Source organism: Naegleria lovaniensis (genome assembly GCF_003324165.1).
Source record: "Naegleria lovaniensis strain ATCC 30569 chromosome Unknown tig022, whole genome shotgun sequence".
NCBI lineage: Eukaryota > Heterolobosea > Eutetramitea > Acrasida > Naegleriidae > Naegleria > Naegleria lovaniensis.
This window is the reverse complement of record NW_025407844.1, coordinates 56,369-82,763: the sequence shown is the minus strand read 5'-3', so window position 1 is coordinate 82,763 and position 26,395 is coordinate 56,369. Positions and strand designations below refer to the sequence as shown.

The 26,395-nt window shown below is 37.6% G+C and overlaps 12 protein-coding genes across 12 annotated transcripts; 7 read left to right on the top strand and 5 right to left on the bottom strand.

The window, feature by feature from the left end:
* Window positions 1-72: 72 nt before the first annotated feature.
* C9374_004764 (uncharacterized protein) lies at window positions 73-2,238 on the bottom strand (the record flags this gene model as incomplete). Its single annotated transcript, XM_044694439.1, has 3 exons — window positions 73-755; window positions 848-1,603; window positions 1,680-2,238. The coding sequence occupies 3 exons, from the start codon at window positions 2,236-2,238 to the stop codon at window positions 73-75; spliced, it is 1,998 nt and encodes a 665-aa protein (XP_044548476.1).
* A 259-nt stretch (window positions 2,239-2,497) lies between these two features.
* Window positions 2,498-5,914, bottom strand: C9374_004763 (uncharacterized protein; the record flags this gene model as incomplete). Its single annotated transcript, XM_044694438.1, has 1 exon — window positions 2,498-5,914. The coding sequence occupies one exon, from the start codon at window positions 5,912-5,914 to the stop codon at window positions 2,498-2,500; it is 3,417 nt and encodes a 1,138-aa protein (XP_044548475.1).
* Window positions 5,915-6,672: 758 nt separating this feature from the next.
* On the top strand, window positions 6,673-10,278 carry C9374_004762 (uncharacterized protein; the record flags this gene model as incomplete). The annotated part of the gene is made up of 6 exons (XM_044694437.1): window positions 6,673-6,820; window positions 6,969-8,023; window positions 8,172-8,666; window positions 8,751-9,451; window positions 9,496-9,704; window positions 9,863-10,278. 6 exons carry the CDS (start codon window positions 6,673-6,675, stop codon window positions 10,276-10,278), a joined length of 3,024 nt encoding a protein of 1,007 aa, XP_044548474.1.
* Window positions 10,279-10,478: 200 nt separating this feature from the next.
* On the top strand, window positions 10,479-12,998 carry C9374_004761 (uncharacterized protein; the record flags this gene model as incomplete). Its single annotated transcript, XM_044694436.1, has 1 exon — window positions 10,479-12,998. One exon carries the CDS (start codon window positions 10,479-10,481, stop codon window positions 12,996-12,998), a length of 2,520 nt encoding a protein of 839 aa, XP_044548473.1.
* Window positions 12,999-13,053: 55 nt separating this feature from the next.
* Window positions 13,054-14,077, top strand: C9374_004760 (uncharacterized protein; the record flags this gene model as incomplete). The annotated part of the gene is made up of 4 exons (XM_044694435.1): window positions 13,054-13,269; window positions 13,370-13,574; window positions 13,635-13,718; window positions 13,809-14,077. The coding sequence occupies 4 exons, from the start codon at window positions 13,054-13,056 to the stop codon at window positions 14,075-14,077; spliced, it is 774 nt and encodes a 257-aa protein (XP_044548472.1).
* A 214-nt stretch (window positions 14,078-14,291) lies between these two features.
* C9374_004759 (uncharacterized protein) lies at window positions 14,292-14,861 on the bottom strand (the record flags this gene model as incomplete). Its single annotated transcript, XM_044694433.1, has 1 exon — window positions 14,292-14,861. The coding sequence occupies one exon, from the start codon at window positions 14,859-14,861 to the stop codon at window positions 14,292-14,294; it is 570 nt and encodes a 189-aa protein (XP_044548471.1).
* A 662-nt stretch (window positions 14,862-15,523) lies between these two features.
* On the bottom strand, window positions 15,524-16,811 carry C9374_004758 (uncharacterized protein; the record flags this gene model as incomplete). Its single annotated transcript, XM_044694432.1, has 2 exons — window positions 15,524-16,037; window positions 16,201-16,811. 2 exons carry the CDS (start codon window positions 16,809-16,811, stop codon window positions 15,524-15,526), a joined length of 1,125 nt encoding a protein of 374 aa, XP_044548470.1.
* Window positions 16,812-17,144: 333 nt separating this feature from the next.
* Window positions 17,145-17,525, top strand: C9374_004757 (uncharacterized protein; the record flags this gene model as incomplete). Its single annotated transcript, XM_044694431.1, has 1 exon — window positions 17,145-17,525. One exon carries the CDS (start codon window positions 17,145-17,147, stop codon window positions 17,523-17,525), a length of 381 nt encoding a protein of 126 aa, XP_044548469.1.
* A 607-nt stretch (window positions 17,526-18,132) lies between these two features.
* On the top strand, window positions 18,133-21,057 carry C9374_004756 (uncharacterized protein; the record flags this gene model as incomplete). Its single annotated transcript, XM_044694430.1, has 1 exon — window positions 18,133-21,057. The coding sequence occupies one exon, from the start codon at window positions 18,133-18,135 to the stop codon at window positions 21,055-21,057; it is 2,925 nt and encodes a 974-aa protein (XP_044548468.1).
* A 58-nt stretch (window positions 21,058-21,115) lies between these two features.
* C9374_004755 (uncharacterized protein) lies at window positions 21,116-21,916 on the top strand (the record flags this gene model as incomplete). Its single annotated transcript, XM_044694429.1, has 1 exon — window positions 21,116-21,916. The coding sequence occupies one exon, from the start codon at window positions 21,116-21,118 to the stop codon at window positions 21,914-21,916; it is 801 nt and encodes a 266-aa protein (XP_044548467.1).
* Window positions 21,917-22,211: 295 nt separating this feature from the next.
* C9374_004754 (uncharacterized protein) lies at window positions 22,212-23,886 on the top strand (the record flags this gene model as incomplete). Its single annotated transcript, XM_044694428.1, has 2 exons — window positions 22,212-22,477; window positions 22,908-23,886. 2 exons carry the CDS (start codon window positions 22,212-22,214, stop codon window positions 23,884-23,886), a joined length of 1,245 nt encoding a protein of 414 aa, XP_044548466.1.
* Window positions 23,887-24,173: 287 nt separating this feature from the next.
* C9374_004753 (uncharacterized protein) lies at window positions 24,174-26,305 on the bottom strand (the record flags this gene model as incomplete). The annotated part of the gene is made up of 3 exons (XM_044694427.1): window positions 24,174-24,452; window positions 24,553-25,942; window positions 26,037-26,305. 3 exons carry the CDS (start codon window positions 26,303-26,305, stop codon window positions 24,174-24,176), a joined length of 1,938 nt encoding a protein of 645 aa, XP_044548465.1.
* Window positions 26,306-26,395: the final 90 nt, after the last annotated feature.

The window sequence follows — 26,395 nt, the reverse complement described above, 5'->3', positions numbered from 1 at the left end:
CATAATACTATTCTCAGTAATTCTAATAAATTGTCACTATCAACTTGATATTCTTGTGGTATTGTGTTGAAACTATCTCGACGTTAGAAATTGTGCAATAATTGCAAATTGACTCAACAAGGTCACAAGAAACGGTGTGCACAAGTACAAATAATTCCATGAAATCAGTCCATCGATGCGCAACGACATTAACACAATTCCAACCACAGCAGGAACACTCACAAAAGCTGATATGAGTGATGCTAACACAAATGCCGATCCCATGCTCACTCTCAACGGATGAACCAATGTGGTTCGAAACCAATAGGCGAATGCCTGAACCACGACATACATTTGTGTTTGAAACACAAAGACAATCAAAGCCAACGGCGCACACAGCACAATCGATACATATCCAGAAAATAATTTCAATTGAAAATCGACCTTAATAGAAATGGGAATGGTAACTAGAAACATCATGAACAAGATTACCATGCCTAAAATTCCAACCAATTTTTCAAAAGTACTCGCACATTTCAACAATCGAAATCGATACAGTATAAACATGTTACATCCAATGAGGAAGAAGGAAATTCCAGAAAGAGCCAAGAATGGAACACTGGAATTCATGAATGCTTTCACAAAATAACACATGCTCAATGCAGGCAGCCATTGCATGGACATGTAAAAGATACACAAAATGGAATTAAATTCTTGTGAAGGTCTTGAACTTGTGCAGTGAAAACTCTTTTCAATAGCTTGAAGTAAGAAACTGACTAAATGTTATGAAATGGTTCCAAAGAGTGAGATATTTCACAATTTTAGAATTTCCCAAAGTTAGACTCATCATTTTGACACACAAACTTACCAAAGATACACAACACCCACAACCAACTACCCATCAGCAACAACACGGAAGCAATCAATCCCAACACATAAATGTCTGCTTTCGACTTGTTCCAAAATTCAAAATACGCTCCATGTAAACACATGCTCAATAATATCAACAAGGCAAGACACACTGGAAAGACAAATGTTTGATAAATTTTCAGTGCCTTAATCATTCTCAAACCTAAATATTCTCTCGAATCGATTTTACCATAGTGATGATTCATTTTCATGAGATATTCACATAAAATGTAAAAACAATTACATGGAGTGGGAAATTTTGAATCTTGCGGATGGTGGTGATGAGTTTCCATACAGAGTTGAGTGGTTTTCGTTGCAGAAGGATGAAAATGTTGAGACAATTTAGATTCGTCATTTTCATTGAAATTCATGGAAGAAATGGAATGAGTGTTCCCGACAGACTCTGTTTCAATTGAATCATTAAGGACATGGATAGATTCTTCAGGCTCTTGTTTGTGATAGTCACTCCAACACTCATTCATTTCGTGAGTCACGTTCGAGTGGTCGTAAAATTCTGGTTTCACATGAATTTGAAAATTTTGAGAAACATTTTCTTTCAACAATTCTCGAACCAATAAACATTGAATGACAAATTCATTGTGAAGGAGCTGATTCAGCATCCATCCCATTCCTCTCCGTTTGGCAATGAATCTTCTTCGTAATGGATTGGTCACATATGAATCTGGATCTAATAATAATCCTCCACAGTTGGAGACTTTTTGTAAAAATTTTGTAAAGATTCATCATTGGAAAATAAGTAAAAAGGAGGTTCCTTTGAATCATGGAAAGACCTTCTCGTTGTTTGTGATGTAGATGTTGCGTCATTGCCGGATGCACTTGTGTGAAATCTTGAATGGAATTTTGAAATAATGTCAAGTACTGAGATTGTAGTTTTTGAATAATTTTCGAAATGGAGAAGGTGGAAAATAACTGTCTCATTGGAAGAATGCTATTCGCCAAAGACATTAAATGATTCGTAGAATTTCCATTTTGGTTATTTCCATTTGTGGTAATTTCTGTAGATGAAACATGTGCCTGATGATGACTCAATACCATGAGATTTACAAATTGTTGTCTCCAAATACAATCACTTTGCGCTAGCGAATGAAAATATTTACACACTTGAAAAAGCACATGAATCGATTGCAATGGAAGGAATGTGAAAATGAATACTAATAATTCTTCGGGTAGCGATTGAAAGCAAGGAAGAGCGTTCATGTTTACAACTGTTTCAAAGGTTGATGTTATAGTTGTAGAAGGACCATCATTTCTTGGGGAAGTGAGAAGTGGTAGCGGACTTGTAATTTCTGTGAAAAAGTTTGACGAGTAAGAGCGAATGGTCGTGGGCATGAATGGATGGGTGGGAGTTGTGGAGAGGAGGCGGAGGATGGAACAAACATTGTTTTTCAGGCGATCGAATGATCTTCTCTTTGGAAACACTTTTTGGGATTTGTAAAATTTGGTATAGAAATGGTAAAATACCAAAATTGAAAGGTGTATTCACAATTGTGTTAACAAGCTACTAAACGGGCAGATTGTCAATACTACGTAAATGAGCCGATTCAGAGCTGTAATATTATCCATTAATGAATAATAAATTTAGAATTCCTTAATCCAATCGTAATTTAGCGTTATGGTTATGTAACATTTCATCGATCATGCTCAATGCATCAGCATCATTCGGATCAATTTCTAAAATCTTGTATAAATCTTCCAATGCTTCTGCTGGTCGTTGCTGAAAGTCATAGCACAAAGCTCTGTTAAACAGTACACTCGATTGAAAGACCGACGCTCCTTGGTAACCTCCCAGAGTATCTGCTTTGTGTGAAAGCAGAACCGATAATTCAAAGCAACGTGACAAGTCAATGACAGCTTGATCGAACATGGAGAGTGATTGGAAATTCAAGGATCGATCAAATAAATATTCGGCCACATCTTCCAATCCTTCGACAGATGTTTTACACAAAATGCAGCAATTAGAATCGAAAATTGCTCGTTCCCTTCGATCTCGAATCCAGAGTAAATATGTTGCCTCAAGAGTGGTATCTTCCTTAAACAGTCGCTTCAAAAGTGTTGTGGCGCCTTCATATCCAATTGTTTCGTACACTTCAGCAATGGACAAGAGATTCTTCTTAATTCGGGAAACGCTATTAAAGCTTGACTGAGCCACTAGCAAGCTTACTCGATTCACATGAGGACAAATATTGGCCTTGTCCAAATTCGACGACAGAGTAAAGTTAGCAAAGGACTCTTCTTCACATTGGGCAGAGATGGCTTGGTCAATGTTGGGTTCTTGGTCAAGATTGGGAGCTCCAAGTCTATACAAACAAATTCCACAATTGTTGAACGCCATGGAATAGGTTGGACAGACCATGATCACAAATTTGTACAAACGAATAGCCTCCTCAAAGCTGTCAATATGGTCATAAATATAAGCAATGGTAAAGAATGTGGAAATGAGCCATCTTGGTAACACAAAGTAACCTTCGAGTGTCTTGTGATTGGATATTGCCATTTCTTCTTTTGTGCTTGAAGGTGTTGTATTGTTCCATTGCTTGACACATGTTTCCACCACCGCATATAATTGTACTCCCGCTTCAATGGTATCATAGTGTGTTTCAAGAATTTCCTTCATGAGTTTTCGTGCTTCCTCGAATCGGTGGCTGCTTTTGGAAAGTAAAATATGTGCAATATGAATGACCTTAATGGAATGAATGGAGCAAATCTTGGCATCATCATACATTTTCGTCTCGGTTTGTCCTTTCGCCTTGTAAGAATATGATAAAATTAATTCAGTCAATAGCAAGTCCAGAGAGATGGCTTGTTTTTCCATGAGAGAGTCATACGAAAGTAGAGTGGGGCTTGTGTCCATACTACCTCGATCGATGGTGGACATGTCATGATTTTGGTTCAATATATCGTTCAATTGTCTCAATCGGCTCTCAATTACTCGATTTAAAATGGTTATGGAGCTTTTAAAATCTGACAAGCCATAAAATGCAATGGCGGACATGAAGGTATTTTGTCGAATGTGTGATTGCTGCTGTGCTTCGTCTGAATTTTCAGGTGAATGCTCATCTTCCTTTTGGAATTGATTCAACTGTTCTGGTTGTTGTGTGTTGGATTCAGCAACTAAGGGCTCTCCTTGGAAAAATGGATTCATATCCAAATATCGAATCATTTCTTCCTTGTTATGGATGGCCATGCTTTGGCTCACAGATGAAATAAACTGTGGCAGCTCTACAAATTGCCATGTATCTAATTTGATTCTGAGCTCAGGTATGGGAAAGAGTAAACATGAGAGTGCTCTTGTGAGTGGTGCATATTTTTGAAAGAAGGTAACATTTGGAAAGAGGTAGTTCGTAAGGGCTGATGATTGTTGAATATTGAACTCGTTTTCAATTTGAGGATGCAGTGCAAGTTGTAACGATTTGGGTAGAATTTCAACTAGTACCTTCTTAATGTATCGCTTTTGAATGATGGGATTTCCAATGGAACTAATCTTTTGTAGGATACTTTCAATCTTCTTCTTGGAAAAGATGCAGTCTCGTAAAATGGCATCATGATTCACAGTTCCCAAGTCTTCCCAATGTGACGAGAAAAAATCGAAAACGGAGGACGAGTTGATGAATGGATTCGTAGAGTCCTCGTCCGAATGGGTGCCATTCTCTGTCAAATCACTAAAGAGGTTAAAAAAGCGTGTAGTCACATGCTGTTTGTAATACTGCTTTTTGGATTGTTCGAATAGCCAATCCAACACGCCCGCATTAAACGATCCAGATTTCATATAAGTAGATGTATTGTAGGAATTTTGCATGATTGTGGTGAATTTTCCAGCAGGCCATTCAGTGATCAAGTCATCTAGTAGTTGTTTTCGATGCTCCATTGTTTGTGAATGATATAATTTTCTCATGACTGCTGCCATAATTTCGCATAAATTTTCAGTATGTACATAATTTTGAGAAATGGTTTCGAATAATTCTTGATGAGTGAAGTTTTCAAAATCCAAATAGTGCCATGCAAGAAGTGAGAATAATAATTTTCCCAATGCAAATATTTCACAGGATTCTCTTTGATCGTTCCAAACTCTGTAGGAATGCTCTCGTTGATATTCGTTATATGTCAATGCAATTTTGATTTCTTCTCCCTTCTCAGGATTATATTCCATCACTCGAATTCGATTAATTTGACAAATTATTAATTCTTCAACGTTTACATTTGATGATTCGCTAGCAATTTTATCATCAGATGCACTCATATTTTCACTCATAAATTTCAAGGCAGCTTTTCGTTCTGCAAACATAATTTGTGTTAATTGATATGCAATTTGAAAAATAGAAATTACGGAAACTCCGTTCTTTGCATTGTGTTGAGCAATTGAGATTTTTAGCAGTACGTCCAATAATTCGAAATCAATGGTGGGACGAATATGATTTGAAACGTCTTCATAGTCACCTCCACAAAATAAATCTTCCACGCCACGCATACCTGCAACTCGAAGCATGTCGTGGGCATTGAGAAACTTGAATCGTGTTGTAATTGCTTTTCGGTGTGAAATTTCTATTTCCAATCCTTCTTCGAGCTGCTTGTCTTCGTTTAATATGTTCGTGTTGTGGTTGATAATGGCATGCTGCATTGTAGAAGCAGTATTGTTGTTTCTATTAATATCGTGATGGTGACAAGATTTTTCATCATCTATGTCATTCTCTGTTCCCTCTCTATAGAATACACTCAATTCTCGCAAAGTTTTTTCAAATCGATTCAATTTTTCATCAATCCTTTCATTTAGAAAGTTTTCAAGCGGAACACCCTCACATTCATGTTCTATTGAATCAGATTCTCGGGCAAACGTTCGGGTATCATGATGAATCATTCTCTTCTTTTGTTGTTTTTCATACGAGTAAGCCTCGGACGATGAAGACGGCGAAGAAGAAATTCCCAATGATGAATTCGTTGTTGTCGGTGCAGCAGTACTTGTAGTCGTGCTCATTTTTCTTTTCAGAGGTGATGAGGAAGGAGAAATCATTTTCCTTGTTGTTGCAATTGGAGGCTACTAGTATAGTACAATGAATAATTATAAATATAAGTACAATTAGAAAGATTGAAGATCCGTGAGGGTTCGTTTGATTTGAAGTAATTTCCGATGATGAAAATTGTGTGTCTCAATAATAAGAGAATGTTTGTTACGCTTGGACTGTGTGCACAATGTAAAGCTAAAAGTGTGGTTCAATTATCAACTCTCAACTCACGCGGATAGATCCCAAACGTATTATCGTTTTGTTTCAGGCACTCCACCAATTTGATCTTGCGGAAGAATAATTAGAGATTTGAAAGAGGTCTAGACTTGATTCCCGGCCGACCTCCCAACAACAATTGATGTGTTTGTGGTTTCCCAACGCTAACGTTTCATAAATAGGTGTGAATGTAATACGTTTTCCTGAAGAAAAGGATATACCACACTGTTGTTCGGATCCGACTTGTTGGATGTGTCCACTTGATCGATTGCTTTCCAATTTTTTCAAACCAACACAACCTTGCATTGTAAATTCATTCAAAAAGTATTTGACGAATCCATATTGAAATGTAACCTTAGAATAACAATTACTTCAAATTGTTTGAATGGACTTGAAGAAAGGAATAACTAAGGCAATGATGCTTCAGTTGTATGTAAGAATCCAAGATAGGAAAGAGATGTTGGAAGTTTCAGGAATTGTGAAGAAAAATATTTCACACACAGGACCAAACTCCGAGAGCTGATATCAAAATCGATCATCATCACACAAAATGACCACACATCATCATGATGGTTGGGAAAGTACTCGGTCAAGTTATTATGAGGGCCATTCTCGTTCTCAACAACTCCGAAGAGGTGTCATCCTTGTATTATTTATTTCAATCATCGTAAAGATGGCTATTCATGACATGGTCGAAGGTATTTATTGTCATTTGGATCGTCATTTGGGTACCAATTACAACAACGACAACAACAATCATTACAAATTATTTTACTTGACGCGATGTTATGGAATAATTTCATAAAAATTGTGTGATCTTTGGTCCATGATGACAACACATTGTAGCTGCTCCATACAAATTTCAATGTGAATTTAAAAAGGAAACAACCATCAATACTAACACATCGGTGGTAGAAGTAATTGGAATTGCTACCATTTCCTATGAACATGAAAAATCAACATTGGCATGGAGAGTTTTTCTAGATTCTAAAGTTTTGAATTTCACATCAAATACGAATCACACCAAATCGTCACCCACCACACAGGAGCATGATATATCTTTGGAATTGATTCATGATGATTTTTGGAAACAACCAACAACATCTGAAAGACAGAATGTCATTGTGCCTCAAGAATGGTCATCGCCGTTCAATATGAATATCAACTCGACACAAAACACTTCCAGTAGTGAAAAACCAAATCTGATCAAATTAGGTCATTCACTGGTATCGAGTACCAATAATACGAATGCATTTTTGAGAGTTCCAGATTTGTTTGAATCCAAATATTCATTGCGAGTGGTTGTGAATAATGAGGAAAATAAGGCAACTCTTGAACGTGATGATGACTTTTCGACATTAATGGCCGAGCAAGAGTTATCAGAGACAATTTTAGCTTCAGGAAGAATTGTCAATACTTGTGGAGCTTCTTCACCAGTTATTAATTTTGCAATTACGAATTGGCAATTATGGCTTGTCATGGTGACCGTTTTGGGAATGCTTGTAGGATTAATTTTTGATATTTTCAGACCTTATTTTGTCGTATTTGTGGCATTAGCGTTTTTCCTTGTGACTGGCATTGTCACACTCAAGCAAGCTTTGGCAGGTTTCTCGAACGACGGAATGCTTGCCATTGCATTTCTTTTCCCGGTAGTACAGCCTCTCTCCACAAGTCCAATGATTTTGAAATTGTCGAAAATAATGTTTGGTAAGCCCATTATTTCTCCACGATTGTCCTATTTGAGAATTTTCTTTCCAATTTGTGTCTTGTCCATGTTTTTGAACAATACTCCCATTGTGGTGTTATTTTTACCATTGATTAAGGATTGGTGCCGAACGTATGGATTATCGCCATCGAAATTTTTAATTCCTCTTGCCTATACAACGACTGTTGGAGGAATGGTATGTTATTCTATTGTTTGATTTTCGAAGTTATGTTACGAACCATTTCGAACCATTTTGTGAATGGATTTCATGAATGGAATCAACAATTGTTGAAAATATTATACATGAATCTACTCATCACACATGAATTGATTGTAATATTCAGTGTACACTCATTGGAACTTCAACAAATCTTGTCGTGTCTGGATTAATGGCCAGTTATGGCTATCAAGAATTTTCCTTCTTTGAATTTTCCTTCATTGGATCAATATTAATGGTAGCCATGTTTTTGTACATGAGCACTATTGGCTATTCGTTACTTCCAGACAAGAAAGGAGGTCTTTTCAAATATGCCAAAGAACGATCCGAACAATTTCTTTCACAAATTAACATTCGAGATGTGAACTCGCCTCTCATTGGAAAAAACAAGAAAAAAGTGTTGGATCATTTGCATCTCTCATCGTTGGAAATTATTGAAATTATTCGACCATTGAATGTGTCGCAATTGTCACAAGAAGGAATGATCCTTAATTCAAAATATTCGGATGAAAGACTCAATACGAGTGGAAGTTTTGAAGAAAACTACATGACAGATAACGACGATGATGTTGAAAGAATTACACCAGTTCCAGATAATTTATTAATTCAATATGGTGATAAGGTAAGCTTATTTCAATATCATTATTTTACATTTTTTCACACAATTTATTTCCAAAACATATTCTTCGAATATTGTTACCCATAGATTATATTCAAAGGAAATCCAAAAGAAATTATGGCACTCAATGCCATTACAGGTTTGACTGATAAATTCAAAGACACAACCATCTACAAAATGATTGGAACCGAATCTTTGAGAAGACGTTCACTCGATCTTTCACAACATGCTACTTCAGAGCTCGATCCATCATCTTCAGTACTAGATTCCTCTCAACAGCATCATGAAGACAATCAAATTTCATTGAACCATGACGACGAACAAAACCAACATGGAGATCCCATTTCCCTTCGAGATGCACCCATTCCAAAAAGTGAATTACAACATCAATTATTACAACAAGCCAATCAACATGAAAATGGTTCATCATCCATCATTGATATCACACGAACGTCGACCACTGCAGAGAATTTAACACATCCTCCACCCATCTCAGATTCACAACAACACAAGGATGAATCATCACACGTCGATCCAGAATTTTTCGAATGTGTCATTGGAAATAGTAATCCATGTGTGGGACAAACCTATCTCGTTTTTTCACAAACCTATCAAGTCGTATTGTTGGCAGTGAGACATCGTGAATCTGTTGTCCGTTCACGAACCGAATCGACCGATTTCAATCATCAAACAGTTCGCATGGGAGACACCATTCTAGTGTTCAGTAAGCCAGATTTTTATGAAAAGTACAAGGAAAGTTTGGACTTTTTCATCATTTCCGTTGTAATGTAAATCCAAAACAAGATCATCGACCTTTTATTGTGAAATTTAGAGGAAAGGAATATAATTTGTGGTGGTGGGAATATTTAATGATTCCCATCTTTTTTGCGGTAGTTCTTGCAGCCTCATTGAATGTGCCAATGGTGTTGTGTGCCATGGTGGCGTTTGCAGTGATGGTGTTTTTGAGATTGTTGTCTCCTGTGAAGGCAATTGCGTCTGTGGATTGGCAATTATTAATTTTAGTGGCATGTTCACTTGGAGGTAGGTTGAAAATAACGATTCTTTTGGTTGATATATTATGAATTGGTGAATCAAAAATTTTCATCATGTCTTCCTTAATAATGTCCAAAAATGGAAAATTGTAATCATATGGTTTGTTGTGAACAAATCATCATTGTGAACAAACACCACATACCTAGTCGGTACTGGAATCAAAAACAGTGGCATCTCAGAAGCCTTTGCTGAATTGCTAAACATTCTTAAAGTTCCTGATATTTTACTTCCAGCAGTGGTCTTTCTCATGACCCAAACCACGACACAAGTCATCACCAACAATGCAGCAGCTTCTCTCAATTTACCACTCGCCCTTGCCATTGCTCAATCTCGTTCATTGAATCCACAAATGTTTGGTATGATTGTAGCAATTGCATCGAGTGCTGAATTTGCCACTCCAATTGGATATCAATGCAATTTATTGGTACAAGGACCAGGTGGTTACTCATTTATGGACTATGTCAAAGTTGGATTCCCATTGAATGTTTTGTTTTTCATCTTGTCGAGTGTGTTTATTCCATTGATATGGGGATTGAAGAGTCCTAATTTCCAATTTGTGTAAAATAGTTTCATTTCAATATGAAACTGTGTCTATGTGACATTGTGTAATAATAATAAGGTAAATTATTGAGCGAATGAATCGATAGTCAGCCTACTGTAGGTATTGCACTTTTCGAGAAATGCTCAATCAAAATGTTCTTGACAAGAATAGAGATCCGGGTTCTCAATGTTTTGTTGAATTTTTTTTCAATTTTAAAAAAAATGTTCAAATTAATTTCGGAACGATTTTCATCATCACCGTCGTCTTGCTCAACATTGAGTTATTTCCAAAAACATGCCAAAGGTTTTGTACTGTTTCGGATATCTACCAACAAATGTCATCATTTAATAACTCACATACATAGGCCGTTTTCCTCATCACTATTCTCGGAGTCCAATCATTCTGACAATAGCAACATCGGAATGAATGAAAGAAATTTCTCCAATTACAAAACACCATCATCTATAGATTTACCACCAGAATTATCCAAAATCATTCATTCCGAAGAGAAATTCCAACCTCCAACGGATTTAGTGGATGAATATATTCAACATGATGAACATGGTGAAGCCTATTACAATGATTTACTGCAAGATTTACCTCCACATTTGTATTTTGATCATACAAATTCAACAACAACGACTGGATTCTCTCATGAACTGGATCGAGAATATGAAGAAATGTTTAAATTTTCTAGTCATTCCTCTCGTCATCCTCACAGTAAAAATCAACAACGATCATCCAAAGACTCTAAAACGCCCTCTCAAAAATCCTTTACAAGTCATGGTCGAACGAAAACCTCTCCTCAAACCTCAAACAAAGATCATGACAAAAACGATTGGGATAATATTTTGACATCTCTACATTTGAATGCATCGATATGGTCAGCACCACAACCAGAACTTCTTTCAGAACAACATGAACAAAGTTTATATCTGAAAGAAGAATTCATGCAATATGCACAACAAGCACAAGATGAATTATTGAAATATTTCTATATGGGCATGGATCGAGCTACACGAGCGAGATTATGTATTTCAGATTTGAAAGGACATCTTCATGCCTTTGCTATTGATAAATATGGATCTGCCTTCATATCCAATTGTTTACAAGTTAGGAAAACTTGGATCTCCAAGGATTCCGAACAATTTAATGATCTATTGAAACAACTACAAGGTTCAAACGTTGCCACAGATGTCATTCAGAGAGGAGAAGAGGGTTTTTGGATTACGGAGCGAGATACACAACCCCGACGAGTGGTTCAAGGTTACACAGATGCTGAACTCGATCTATTGTTTGAGGAATTGAAACCACATTTTGACAGTTTGCTTATTCATGTATTCGGAAAATTTATCGTGTATCACTTTTTGAAAGTGTGCACACCTCAGCAACGACTCTATTTTGCCCAAAATTTCATTTTGGGACATGTGGATCAGTTATTATCCACAAAAGGTGGCTCCATGATATGTGAACGACTATTTGAATTGCTTTCTGTGGATGGAGAGGTTGATTTGACACAGAAAATGCTATCTGAAATTGAGAATAGAATTTCTGCTCTCATTTGGGATCCTATTGCACAATACTTTATACGAGCCATCGCTGAATTTGGTACCATATCACAAAAATTAACCATTCTTAAAAAGCTCAAAGATCAATCTTTAATGGAAATTTTAAAAACTCATCAACCTAGTAAGATTATGGAAATATTAACGAGATTTCCAGAGACACGAAGAATTCTTATTGGAAGACTATCGAAGAAGGACTATGTGGAATTGGCATGCAATGTTTATGGTGCCTTTTTCATTGTGGGCTGCATGAAATTTGGGTCAGTTACGCAACGTCGTTCCCTGATCTCTTCTTTTACGGGAAATATTTTCTTGATGGCTCTCAATGCATCTTCCTCGTTTGTGTTGAATCATGCTTTTAGAGCAGCAACTACATCTGAAGTTTCCAATATTGTGAATGAGCTGCAAGGACATTTTCTTGTCCTTTCACAAGATCGATATGCCAACTTTCTCATGAAACAAATATTATGTTTGACGAATAACGTTCAATATTTGAATATGGCCGTACAAGAAATGAGGAATAATTTTGCTCTTCTGAGTTATCAACGATACAGTTCACGCGTCGTGGAATATGTCCTCAACCTTATTGTGTATTATTCAAAGCAGAAAGTACAAGTGAATTTTTCAGTGAATGATTTTGTAATGGAAGAGTTTTCAGAACACATGCTTCAAATGGCCAAAGATCGATATGCAGCTTATACCGTTCAATTAGTGTTGCAAATTGCCTTTCACACAGCAACAGCACATCTTGTGACCAAAGAAACAAAAACACAACTCATGAAAGATATTTGGGCTCATAGTATGAATCTAGCTCTGGATCCATTTGGTTGTCACGTCATTCAATATCTCGTACGAAATTCAGAAACAAGAATGCCCATCATGAGAAAATTTTTAGAAACAGAAGGCAATATTAAGGAATTCAATAGTCGATCTTTTTTCCAATTACTTCAAAACAAACATGGTGTCAGTGTAGTCATTGAACTGATCAAACACTGCAATACGAATCAAAGAAATGCCTTGTTCAATGTCATGAATAGTTTCCGACGACGAATTGAAGAATCTCCATACAGCAAACCATTGATTGAATTGGCAAAGAGTTATGACGAGTTGGGTTTATTCTCTAACAAAACACCTCCTCTTGACATGTTTCCAAAGGATCTCCATGGTCGCCAATGAGTTGCTCTTGTTCAGATTTGAAAAAAACGAAAAAGGAAAAATAAAATTTAAAAAAATGAATCGAGAACAATCACCTTCGGAAGGTTTTTCATCATCAAGCCTAAACACATCATCGGAATCGGAACAACATAATGAAGTAACTGGATCATCCAATCAACAACACGAACCATTAGAACAATTACCTTTGATGAGTGCTGCTCCTTCTAATGTGTTTAACTATTACAGGAGCATTGAAAAATGTCGGAGAGATGCCATTGAAATTTTGACGGAGGTGGGTTTATATGGATTCGTTTATTTGATTTCCATATCTTTAAATTTAATTATATTTTCTTTTTTTGAAAAATGATTATTTGAAAAATATAATGACACAGAGCAAAGTCAATTTCCTGCTCAAAGAAATTACAAACACAAATAGACGAGTACACATTCGAAAAGGCCTCGATTTTAGGTTTTGCACTACAGATCCAGAGCATCCATCAGCATTGCGTGAAATCCCAATTGGTGGATATTTTAATCCAATCCAAGAAAATATCACTATTTGTTGTGATCGAATGGCAAATCCAGGAGCACTAAAAGGTGAGTATGAATGTAATTTTTTTGTGATATTGAAAATATTTCGTGAAAATAATACAACAGAAACAATGAGTCATGAAATGCTTCATGTGTATGACATGGCTCGATTTGGAGACTTGAGTGATTGCAATTTGAGAGCTTGTGCTGGTAAGTTTATTATTCATGACATCTTCATTCAAAATGTATAATATGAATGTTGTCATGTTTCAATGAACGTGTATTCACATCCTTAATCAGAAATTAGAGCCTATAATTTAACAGGAACATGTGACAATGCTCACAAACAATCTCAATACAATTATTCTCGAGAAGAATGTGCTCGTATTCATGCTCTTTTGAGCACAGCTCCTATGTGTGGCCCTATTCAAGCTGAACATTCAACAAAGACTGTGTTACCACATTGCTTCAACGATCATACTCCATTCGATCCAAAATCGCAACCAGTGAACATTGAGAAAATTTCAAGTAAGGGAGTGTTTAAACGAACTTCAAGATATGATTTTTGAGAGTATATTTGCTTTGAAAATCATTCCCTATTCTCCTCAAGAAGAAGTAATACAGCCTTGGTTATTGCATTGTAACAAGATGATGTCTACGACACCAACATGTAAAATTCATGAAACAGAAGATTTTTATCATTTAGAAATGATGAAATTATCATTGAAACTGAATTGGAATGGTCCAACTCTTCATGAAATTTCTAACAGATATTGCTCCTCCCTAAACATGTTCTGGTTCCTTGTGCTTTTTTTTCATGTTGTGACGAACAAATTTCACACCCAAGCAAAACATCATAATTGCCATGATTGTGCCAACAAATCCAAAAATTGTGAATAGTGGACCACGCGTATACCAATAAGTTTGACAACTGTCAAATACCAAGTTATTAGCACTGAACATGGGTCGATAAGACGATACAGCAACACGACTTGTTGGAAATGTCACAATCATTGTTTCACCTTGTTGACTCACGTTGAAATTGTTCAAAGAGGAAGCGATCTTTGAGAACATGTTCGCTGGGAATTTCACAGAAATTTCAATATTGTTAATAGATTGTGCCTCCTCGTCGTATCCAATTGACCATGAGACTTTGACTCTTTGTGAAACAAAAAGAGGTCCATTCATCTTGTACTTGTATTGCAAGGTCACTGTCTCATTATTTGAAGTGGAATGTTCTAAAGAAACATGTATTTGTTTCATACCATCTCCTGATGGCAAGTAAGAAACATCTGATACTTGGATGGACGGATCATCGGCTGACATGGGAGTGACTTGAATTTCTTCAATCATTCTTGCATAACCATAAGGTAAATCCGTGGGAATAGTTCTAAGAATTTTCCTTGTGGAAGAAGTGAAGACCGCTCATTGACCTCCACAATGCATTGATTGGAATCTGTCAATGTGAGTTCACTTTGAAATTTGGAAATGCTATAGTAATTGGAGCAGTATGTACCAACGTACCATCTCTCCATGAAAGAGAAATGAGCATCATGACAAGCACCATGAACAAGCAAATGAAATAATTCATCACCAAAGAAGAGAGAGTTAAATGAGTTGAATTAGGAATTTTTTTGTATATAAGGTGTGAAAATAGCCAGGCCTGAAAAAGTGGTAATGCGATTGATAAATATCTAAATATTGGAGAGAAATTCGAAACGAGACTTTTTCTCTCGAGCTTTCCAAAAATTATGTGTGTCACATTCAACAATCTCCACAATACCATTCTAGGACAGGAACTATTTTCGACGACGTTTTCATTTTGGTGAACAACAGATTTTTATTACATGTAAAACTCTTGCTTTCATTTAGCTGACGCAAAGTTGGCTTACACGACACAGTCATGGTTGTTATCTAGCAGAAATGCAAATTAACAACAATGAAAAAATCAATGGATCTATGAAAGTAGAGCTTTTTTCAGTCGACTTTGGAAAAACAAGATCTAACACCAAATTTCATTTCAGACTGGTCCCTAAATATGCTCCAAAGTAAGCAAATTCCATTCGAATCCGAAACAATTCATCTGTGTACGAACGAACAAATCCGTTACATTTCAAGGCCTCCATGATTAGCTCTGGATCATGTTTCAACCCACCGTCGACATAATGAAGAGCTGATCCATTACTTTTCACAGCCTCCAATGCCACTTGTTTGTCGGAACGAAATTCACCATACGCACATTGCAACGACAAGCCATTTAGTTGGACGACTTGCATTACAAAGTTCATGTCCGTTTTCAATTCATAGGACGCTGCTTTTAACACAAACCCACATCCTAGTTTACAAGCTTGCAATAGAAAGTCTTTGTTGCGTTTTAGTTCATCTGTTGCAAAATGAAGACAATTTCCACGTTCTTTGATTGCTTCAAGTACTATTTCTGCATCGCTTCTCATTTCATTACTTCCCAGTTTTAGACGAGTCCATTTTGTCGTACTGCTGTTAATACTACTTGTCTGTCGTTTTTCATCTCTATGGATGCATATTGAAAAGCTAAACCACATTGTGCAACAGCTGTCAACACAACTTGTTTGTCACGTTTCAAATCATCGCTGACATGGCGCAATAATTTTCCACACTTCTTCACTGCAAGTAAAGCAATTTCTTATCACTTTGGAGTCTTCGGGATAAGTACTTGATACTTTTAGCATGTTTTTGAAGGGCGAGAAGAGCAATGTCCTTGTCATCCTTCAACTCGTCAGAAGTAAATTTAAGTGCACGACCATCTTTTTGAACTGCTTGTAAAATTATTTCTCTATTGTTTTGGAATTCTTTCGGTGCAACTTTTAGAAAGTAAATACTTTCTTGAACAGCACAGAGTATGAGCGAGGTTTCCAAGGACTCTAATTCTGGTTGTATTGTTTTGAACAAATCTAGAACAAAATCTTGGAGTTTTGTCAATTCATCTGGTATCCATCGCAATGCATCCTTATTTTGCCTAATGGCTTCCATCACAATTTCCTTGTCTATTTTAAACGTCAAAGGTGCCCACTTGAGTGCGAGACCATTTCGTTTCACAGCCTCTAACCAAAACTGTCGATCAGAACAAAACTTTTTTTCCACATGCGTAATGACCTCCACATTGTGTTTCACTGCATCCAAAATAAATTCCATGTTATCTTGAAATTCTTGAGGCACGTATTCAAATGCCGTACTGTCTTGTTTTATCGCTTCCAGAACCAATGGTTTGTCCTTTAATAACTCTTCTGAAACGAAGAGCAAGTCCAAGCCATGACGCTGAACCATTTTCAATACAAACTCTCGATCTTGTTGTAATTCGGATGATGTATTTATAATCCATGATGATGATGATTCAAAATAAATTCCTTATCGTTCATAAACTCCACTGGAAAGAATCCATTATTATATTTCAATTCCCGATTCAACAGCCATTTCTTCTTTCCAGCTTGTTGGCACGCAAATTTGTTTTTCAACAACTCGTTTGGGATCTTTGTTACAGTTCCGAGTTCATTTTTCAAGATCGACGAACTTTTGGCAACCAAAATTTACAGTTTTTATGAACTCCAAAAAAAAAATCAACCACCAGAGCTCTACCAGAATATCTTTAATTGAAAGAACATGATGAATCAAACTCCAAATTTTACTCCGAATGAATCCTTGCGGCCACTGTTTGATGCCGTAGATTTGGATAAGAGTGGAAAGATTTCATTTCTTGAATTGCAACGAGTGTTGACCATGCCTGGAAGTGATATTTATGCTGCGTTTAATGAGAGATGTGCCAAGCGATTGATTAAAATGTTTGATCGGAACGGAAATGGATCGATTGATTTTGATGAATATTCTGCCTTGCATCAATATTTGATACAAATGAAACAAGGATTTGAAAGTGTGGATTTGAACAAGTCAGGAAAATTAGAAAAATCTGAAGTGGCTACACATTGTCACGAGTGGGATTTAATTTCTCGTCTCAGTTGTTGGACAAGATGTTTCATTGTTTGATTTTCAGAATAAGGGAAGTATCAATTTTGATGGTTATATTGAATTGTGTGCCTTCTTGGGTATTATTCGAAATCAATTCATTCCAAAGGATACTCATTTCTGTGGACAGGCACGTTTACTTGGGAACAATTTGTTTCTGCTTGTATGGAAGCTTACATGTAAATGTTATATATAACCTTATTTCAAAACAACACAGATCAGTAAATTACAGAAATACTCCTGCATCAGTTTTTTTGAAAACCAAAACTACATCAATCCAAGTACCATTTATTAACAAACATTACAGTTGTAGTTGGTTCTACAACTTCCAGGTATCATTAATGTGCTGTTGTATCTTATCATCACCATGTGCATTTATGGACGTTTCAGTTGGATCGAAAGATTTCTCATTCCATTTCGTTCCTCTTGCCAAATATCGAACCTAATAGAAAATGACAATTGACAGTTCGCTACACACAAAAGTCACAAGTTAACAAAAAACATCACGAACACCAAACAACGTTTCATCACTCGCATCCATTGTGTCTCTTTTCAAACATTTAGTTCGCGAACATCATTCACAAATTGTACATCCGTTAAAAACACAGAGACTTGTCTCTCCACATCAATGCCTGCAACACTTCGCATTTTCGATTCCGTTCATGGCTCATTGGATGAAGATGAACTCACCGTCTCCCAACAACGACAAATTGCTCTCATGCGAAAACGAAGAGAAGATCGATTGATCATTCCAACCATTCATCGCTCGGATTCATCCATGAGTTCAGCAACTACAAATCCTGAATGGAATAATCATCATGACGATGAGGATGATGAGGACGAAGAGGACCAAGATGAAGACAATGAACATTCCGTTCATCACCACAAAGAAATTTCCGAAATTGGAAAAAAAACGAATAGTACTATTCATGAAGAGGTTTTTGATCCACGTAAAAATGTCTATGACAACAATGAGGAGGTGGTTCATGTAGAGTGGGCCACTGATACGGAACAACCTCATGATCCGAAAATGAAAAAGAAGAACAAGAAGGCTCTCAATCGGAGACTCTCTACAGAATTGATGAAACATTTCATGCCCACTTTGGAGAAACCACAAAACATTCAAGAAACATTCATGGATAAGCAAGCGGTTGAATTATTGAAGAATATGGATCCGGAAATTGTCGAGAAGTGTATTTTACCCTTTCTCTCGGTTCGGGATTTACTCTCACTCGGGCTCACCTCGAAAAATCAGTTAACCATTTCATGGACCTGTTTGAGGATCATTAACGAGATACATTTGAAGAGATTTCCTCACTTGTTGTCCAATGCCATGATTGAGGATCAAATGGATCGAGTGATGGCCATATTGATGATGAAATTCTCGTCCTCACAACATCAACAACAACAGCAGCAGCAGAATGAAAGAACAAGTGTTTCGAGTGTGGCATCGGCGAATAGAACATCGGATTCTTCTTCATCGTCCATGAACGGAGAGAGAAGGTCCACAACGACCAGTTACACCACAACAACTTCTTCTCGATTAAGCACAACCCTTAGTGATACGAGAGGATCATTCTCATCCAATTCGGGTCGAATGTTTGAGAGAAGAAGTTGGCGATTGAATGATTCTGCTCCATTGACTTCAGCAACGTTGGCCAGAAGAAGTATTGTGGAGGTTTATTCAGGATTAGTGGATCCTAACATGATGTCACATCATCATCATGCTTGTTCCTATCAACATGATAATATGAACTCTGAGTCACAACAACAGCAACAACAACAGAATCATTCTTCTTCTAACTCGATCCTTTCATCAGCAACACATCATGAACCCTCTAACACGACAGCAGAATTAAATTCTTCTCAGTCAACAACGAATCATGACTCAATGAATTCACCTGCACGAAATGCAAATAGCTTTCAGACGACAACAACTCCTACACAGCATCGCATGAGTATGACAGATGCGGCGTCTCATACCTCAACACGTCATACCATTTCAGAATATTCTGCACACACATTCCTTGGTCACATTCATCAACAACAACCACACAATGACGTTTCATCCATGGTTATTCAACCTCTTCCATCTGAGTACGATCCAAATGTTGGCTCCTTTACAAAGCTTGTGACAAGCGTCAAGAGAAAAACTCGCAGGAAAATATTCAGAATTGCAGTGGTTGGTGAAGTGGGGGTTGGAAAATCAACCTTTATAGATTCCATCTTTGGCCATACCATGCCGGTACAACATACAGAATATTCACCCACTGAAAAAGTGAGCACGTATTGTCATCCATATTATTTACTCACAGGTGAGCGAATTGAACTCATTATTCATGACACTCCTCAAATCATTCCAACGCAATACAAAACTCCTCAAAAATTTCAATCCATCAATGAAAAGTATTCGGATAATGCAAAAATTTTGAGACAATCCAAAAAGAAAGTAGACTTGTTTTTATATTGTTTTGACATGTCCAATCCCAATACTCTACCCAGTGAAACGAATGAATATTTCAAGGAATTACGCAAAGTAAGAGATGCACATTTTCCAAAATCCACATTGGCACTCATTGGACTGAAACGTGACATTGCAGAACGGAATTTAAAACACCTTACAGCATTGTCATTGAAAAAGAAGAAGAAGAAAAATCCAACTCTTCCACCTAAACCTGTTTCTTACATACAAGCAACAGAAACTGCACAACAATTACAATGCTTTAAAGCATTTCTAGGATGTTGTGACATGAAAAATATGTTTAATACGCTTCACCTTTTTGATATTGGAGTCTCACTCATGTATGGACAAATTATGATGAAACGATTTTCAGGAATTGAGGAGCAAATTACTTCACCTAAGAGAAGATCAGTCTCGTTTATCAATTCACATCACGATCATCATGAACACTTCTCAGCTTCTCCATATGCAGCATCTGTATCAACTCCAGTCATTTCTCGACATGCAGCCACCATATCAACATCGTCACCATCGAGAGCCAGAAAACGATTGAGCATTATTGGGAAAAAAGTTGGAGAAGGTTTTCAAGTATTGTTTGACAAATTTTCACCTTCACATTCGTCAAGGGATTCCACAACAAATTCTTCGTCGTTTGATCGCCCTACCATGAATCAAACTTCAGGAGAGGTGAGACCTTCATCCAACATAACTACTATCACTGAGGAACCACAAGAAAAGGATTTACCATCACCTATTCAACCACACACAATGGACCGTCATGACATGCATGATCAATCCAATCCTACAATGAATGAGCTGAATAGCAGCATGACCCATTTAATAACTTTATTAGAAAGACCACCAATGACCATCATAGGAGAGCCTGTCCTTACTGAGAGCTCGTGTGTCATTCTCGATGATGTTTCAAGCACTCATTCAAGTCGAAACTTGGAGAGGAAGCAACACGTTGAGGACGCAGCACAAACTAGATCAAGCAGTGGTGACGAATATTTGAAACCACAAAGAACATACAGTCGAGCTCCAAGACCACTACCTAAAACTCCAAACAATCCTTCTTCCATACTTCATTAAATAATAATTCCTGTTCATTTTCCCAGTATTGATTGAAGGCTCTTTAAACAATTAAAAAATGAACAAATTTGGCTTAACCCTTTTCAAACGTGTTTCTTGCATCCGACAAGGCCTTCAAATATTACCTGCTCGGAACGGATCATCATCCTCTTTAATTGTAATGATTAACGGTCATCATCATCCATTCCATCATCAAGTGCAATCAACAAGATATTTTTCTACCTCTCCTTCTCGTTTTTCGGATTTAAAGAATCAACAAGAGGATGATGAAGCTTCCGAAGCTGTCTCTGAGACTGCCGAATCTCATCTCACAGACGAAGAAATTATTAAATCCATTCCTGATTTTCGTCCACCCTATTTTCATGAAATTTTAGCAAAGGCAAACAAGGATGGAAAAGCACTCAATGAAATGACCAAACAAGAACAAGAAAACTTTATGAATAATATCAAACGTCGTATTTTAATGTATTGCAGAAATAGAGGTCGAGTAGAAACTGAGCTCTTTCTTGGAGGATTTGCCAGAGAACACATTCCAAGCATGAATGATTGGAAGGAATTGGAAGAATTTTATGATTTATTGTGTGAGCATGACAGTGACCTCTATAATTGGTTGATTGCTACTGAGCAAGACAAGAAGAGTGCAGAATGGAAAGAAAAGCTACCAGAACGATGGAGAGATTCAGAAATTATGCAACGAGTTATGAACTATGTCGATTCAAAGAGAGCCATCAAGTATTATGAAACGACAGAGCAACAACGTTCACTAAGGGGCACTCGTCTCAACTCTACCTCTGAGAGCAATGCCACTTTTAATGAAGATTATGATGCTACAGACTCTGGTGAAATGATTAGAAAGTAACATCACACATAAATTGCACACCACTTGGAATTATAAACAAAGGAAAGGAGCACAAGCAAAAAAAATATCAACAGAACAGCTCTTCTTCCCATTCGTTTTTTGAAGAGTTTTTTGCAATTCAGATTTTTATTTCCTTCATTGTTCCATCATCACTACCACCACACCACTACGTTTTTACAGTAGTAGAGAGTTTCTCGTTTTTCCGTTCATCACCATCATCACAGATTTTGTTGTGGATTAGAATTATTCATTCATCCATTAAACTACACCCAATATTTCAATCAACAATAATCCAATGCCTCCTCCACCACCTCCACCAGTTAACGTTCCCCCTCCTAAAGTAACTGTTTCCAATACTCCACCTCCAAACGTGGATACTGCAGGAAGAGGTGATTTATTATCCTCGATCCGTAAAGGACAAAAGTTGAAGAAGGTACCAGAAAGTGAGAAGAAGGAAAAGACTGGAGATGTTGTTGGAAAAGTGGTTGATCCTAATGCTCCAAAGAAGCCTTCCACATCCTCGGCATCGAGTACTGCCAATGCCCAACCAAAACCAAGCTTGTATGTTTACGGTTTGTTGTGTTTCATTGAAACGAGTTTTTGTTGATACATCATCATCATTAATCCTTTTATTTACCCTAATCACATGACTCTCCCTGGTTATGATAATAATAATCGTACCTACGTCAACCTATATTGAATCATCAACAACAATCATCATGAAACAAACATGATGTGAATTAATACATTCCACTCGTCATGGTGATGATGATTGAATCACCGATGATTGATTTGGACAACGATGATTTTTAACTTCCATTTTGATAATTATCAATTCCACTCGTCAATGTTGTTATCATGACGACATTACACTGGCGTATGATGCAAACGATGGTATTAACACCATGACGATACACTTCCGTGGAAACACGACATGAATTTGTTACTCAACATGGTCATTGATCCTTCTTTTCTGACAATATCACAACAGTGTTCCAACTGGAAATCCCATGATGGATGAAATTCTCAAGAAGAGACAAGGTCTTGGATCATCGGCCAATACAAGCAGTAATGCTTCAGCAACTAGTGCCAATACGAGCTCTTCAAATATGTCGTCGCCACCCAAGAGAACACCTCCAACAGTTCCACCCACCCGAACCACACCATCAACAACAGCAACCACAAGTAGTATTAACAGCAGCAGCAATAGTGTACAGCCACCCACACGTCCAAGTTTACCACAACGTAACCCTCCACCCAGAGAACCCTCTTCACAACCTCCATCCGTTCCTCCATCAAGATCAGGTGGCTTTCCTCCATCGGTGCCAACTTCAAAGGGAGGCATGGGCTCAACAACGACCACTACATCATCATTCAATTCAACAGCATCTACACAGCCTCCTGTAAGGTCCACTCCACCACCACCAATGAGTAGAACAAATTCGGGAGGTGTTACCACATCAACAGCTACGGCAACATCTCAGCAACCACCTGTGAGAAGCTCTCCGCCACCTGTTAGACCCAGCTCAACAGCTACACAGCCACCACCTACTGTGAACACGAACTCAACAACATCAGCCACAGACGCAAATGGAACCGGAAGAAGAGCACCTCCTCCTGTGCCACAAGGTGGGCGAAGAAATCCTCCTCCTCTCCCATCAAAAGGAACATCACCTCCTTCGTTGCCACCAAAATCATCCTCGATAGGAGTGAATGCCAACAACAACACTACAACATCACCAACAACTGCAACAGTCACACCTCCTCCGAGAACATCAAATGCTGGAATAGAGAAGAGACCTCCTCCACCACCAAAGCAACCAGTTTCAACTCCTCCACCTGTGGAGTCACCCACTTTGGACAGCTCTGGAGGTATTCAAACTGAGGGACGATTTCAATTTAGAGTGGATGATCTTCCAAGTGTTCCTGCATTTTCTGGCAAACCAAAAATTTACAAATCTCGTAAATAATTGTGCTTTTACAATGTATTCTACTGCTACTACTATTACTACAGTTATTCAATAATTCTAGAATGATTTTAGAAATTTATTAAACGATGATTTTGATGAAATGGTCAATAATTTTCTAAAACATTACAATTTCCGTGTTATCTAATGTTATTATGGTATTGTGCATGGTTGAACTATTCAAGAACATGATTCTGTTTATTGGACTATTTTAGAAACAACTACATACCGACAACAGCTCAAAACTGCTCATCGACAAGGGCTTTAAGTTTTTTCAAGTGTTTTAAAATTCAAAGGTCATGCCTCAACAAATTATTTATACTTTGAATCCATGCGAATCGCTCCTCGTCACTTTCGGCACAACAATACAGAGCTCGATTGGCAGACTTGATGACAAATAACTTTCCCTTCCTTTCCTCTGAATCTATGAGTTCAGCTGTTGTGGAAACATCCAAATATTGAATGCCTTTTGGTTTTTCTGAACCATCCTTCGACTTGTAGTACAAGAGGAAGTCCTTGAAGAGAATGAAATAGCGCTTTTTCCAACTTTTCCTCGAAGTGCCTCGTTTCTTTTGGTTTGAAGAATGTGTTTAGAGAACAACATGAAGTTGTTTTGAAATTTAGAGAATAATTTCAAATTATCAATTGATTGGTCACGAAAATACTTACCTCACAGAATGCACTGCGAATAACGCCCTTATTTGAAAGTACCTTATCTACAGCCAAATTACCTCCCAACTTGTACTCTGCAAATGTGTTGAGAACGTCTTTTTTTGTGGAAAGTAAGTAGGTAATATCTTGGCTTGCAGTCTGAACACAACTTGTCAAGGAGTGCAACTTGTTTAAGAGAACTTTGTTTTCCTCTTTCACAGCATGCAGGTCTTTTCTTTCATATTCTGTTTCATCGCCGTTGGTTGGTTCAAGTTGGTGGCGATCTGTATGGACTTGATCATTTTCAACCTTTATGGATGGCTGGTTCGATTCAATTTCAGCATTTTTGGACGTGACATGGGTAACCACTGCCTGTGATTGGAGACTCTCTGGATTTACTCGATCATTATTTCCATTCACAGATTTCTTGTTCGTCTCATGATTGGTATTCACCATTTCAACTGTGGACCTGGTGGTCATTGGTTTCTCTCTCTCAGCATTCCTCTCTCGCTGTTTGATAATGTCATTAATACCACTCTGCATGGTGAGCGAAATGTGTTTGAGAAATGTCAGAAAGGATTGGCCCATGGTTAACATGTCTCCTGACACACTTCCGTTATTCCAATCCCACCCTGCATCTCGATTGTTGGAGCTACTAAAGAAGGAGGATGGCAACACGGACACTAATGTGGACAATGAAATATCCGTAGCTTCTGCAGCAAGCCTCTCAAGCTCCTCTCTCGTGTGCGGTATGAGAATTGACTTGGCAGACTCTTCACAACTCGAAAATACGGACATTAATAAGGCAGAAATCAAAGATTTTTCTCCACACTTAATGTCTTCCACCTCGAGAAGTATTCGTTTCTTGTTCAAACCATTTTCTTCAATGCATTGCAGGACATGTGCAATTCTGTCCTCACCGCTCTGATGTGTTGTGTCCTCATTACAGTACCGTTTTCCCAAAACACTTTGCAGCAACATTTCAAACATTTTACCATCCTTCCATTCCTCACCCAATCCACTGACTCGTGTGTTGAACTTGGTTTCCAGGTGGTGCGTATTGATCCATCGCAGCAATAAGGTTTGATCGGACTGACTCATAAACTCACTCATGCTCTCCTCCTCATGCTTTTTCAACGCAAGCACATGAAAGTTGAAGAGAATATTCAGAGATTTGGACAATTCCTCTCGTATCAATATGGAGAGAATGGAATGAAGCGCCATTGGTTTGCCCTCGGCACAATCATCCGCTGAAATATTTACAATGACAATACCTAATCCTTTGCAACACTGTAATGCATGATGATGATTTTGTACGCGTTTAATCTTGTTCAATTCTTCTCCGCTTTTGGACTTGTAGACTATTTTCCATTCCACAAGATTGGGTAATATCTGATCAATAAGGTGTCTATTCTCGGGTGTAGAGGGTGGAGTGAAAGGAGGAATATAATTATACACGCGGAGTCATTGGTCATGATGATGAAAACTCAAAATCAACTTACAAGAATACGAGTCCATCTTTCAACCGATCATACATTTCATCACTCTCAATATTCTCCAATCCGATCATTTTCCATTCGTGAGGATCATTAAGGCTTACTCTCTCCATGATGGCATTAATGTATCGTATAAAGCAACGTTTTTCCCGTAACGAAATGGTTGAGATGGATCCGGTGGGACTCACCATTCTCACAATCATGGACTGATGGCCACTTTTCAAACCACCCACTTGTCCTTGCTTGAGAAACGGAGGATCACTGATTTTTCTCATGATGCCAAATGATGTCTCAGAGCCTATTGTTGAGAAATTCGATAATTTGCAAAATTTGGAGAATTGAGGGTTTTTAAATTTTTTTCAGAG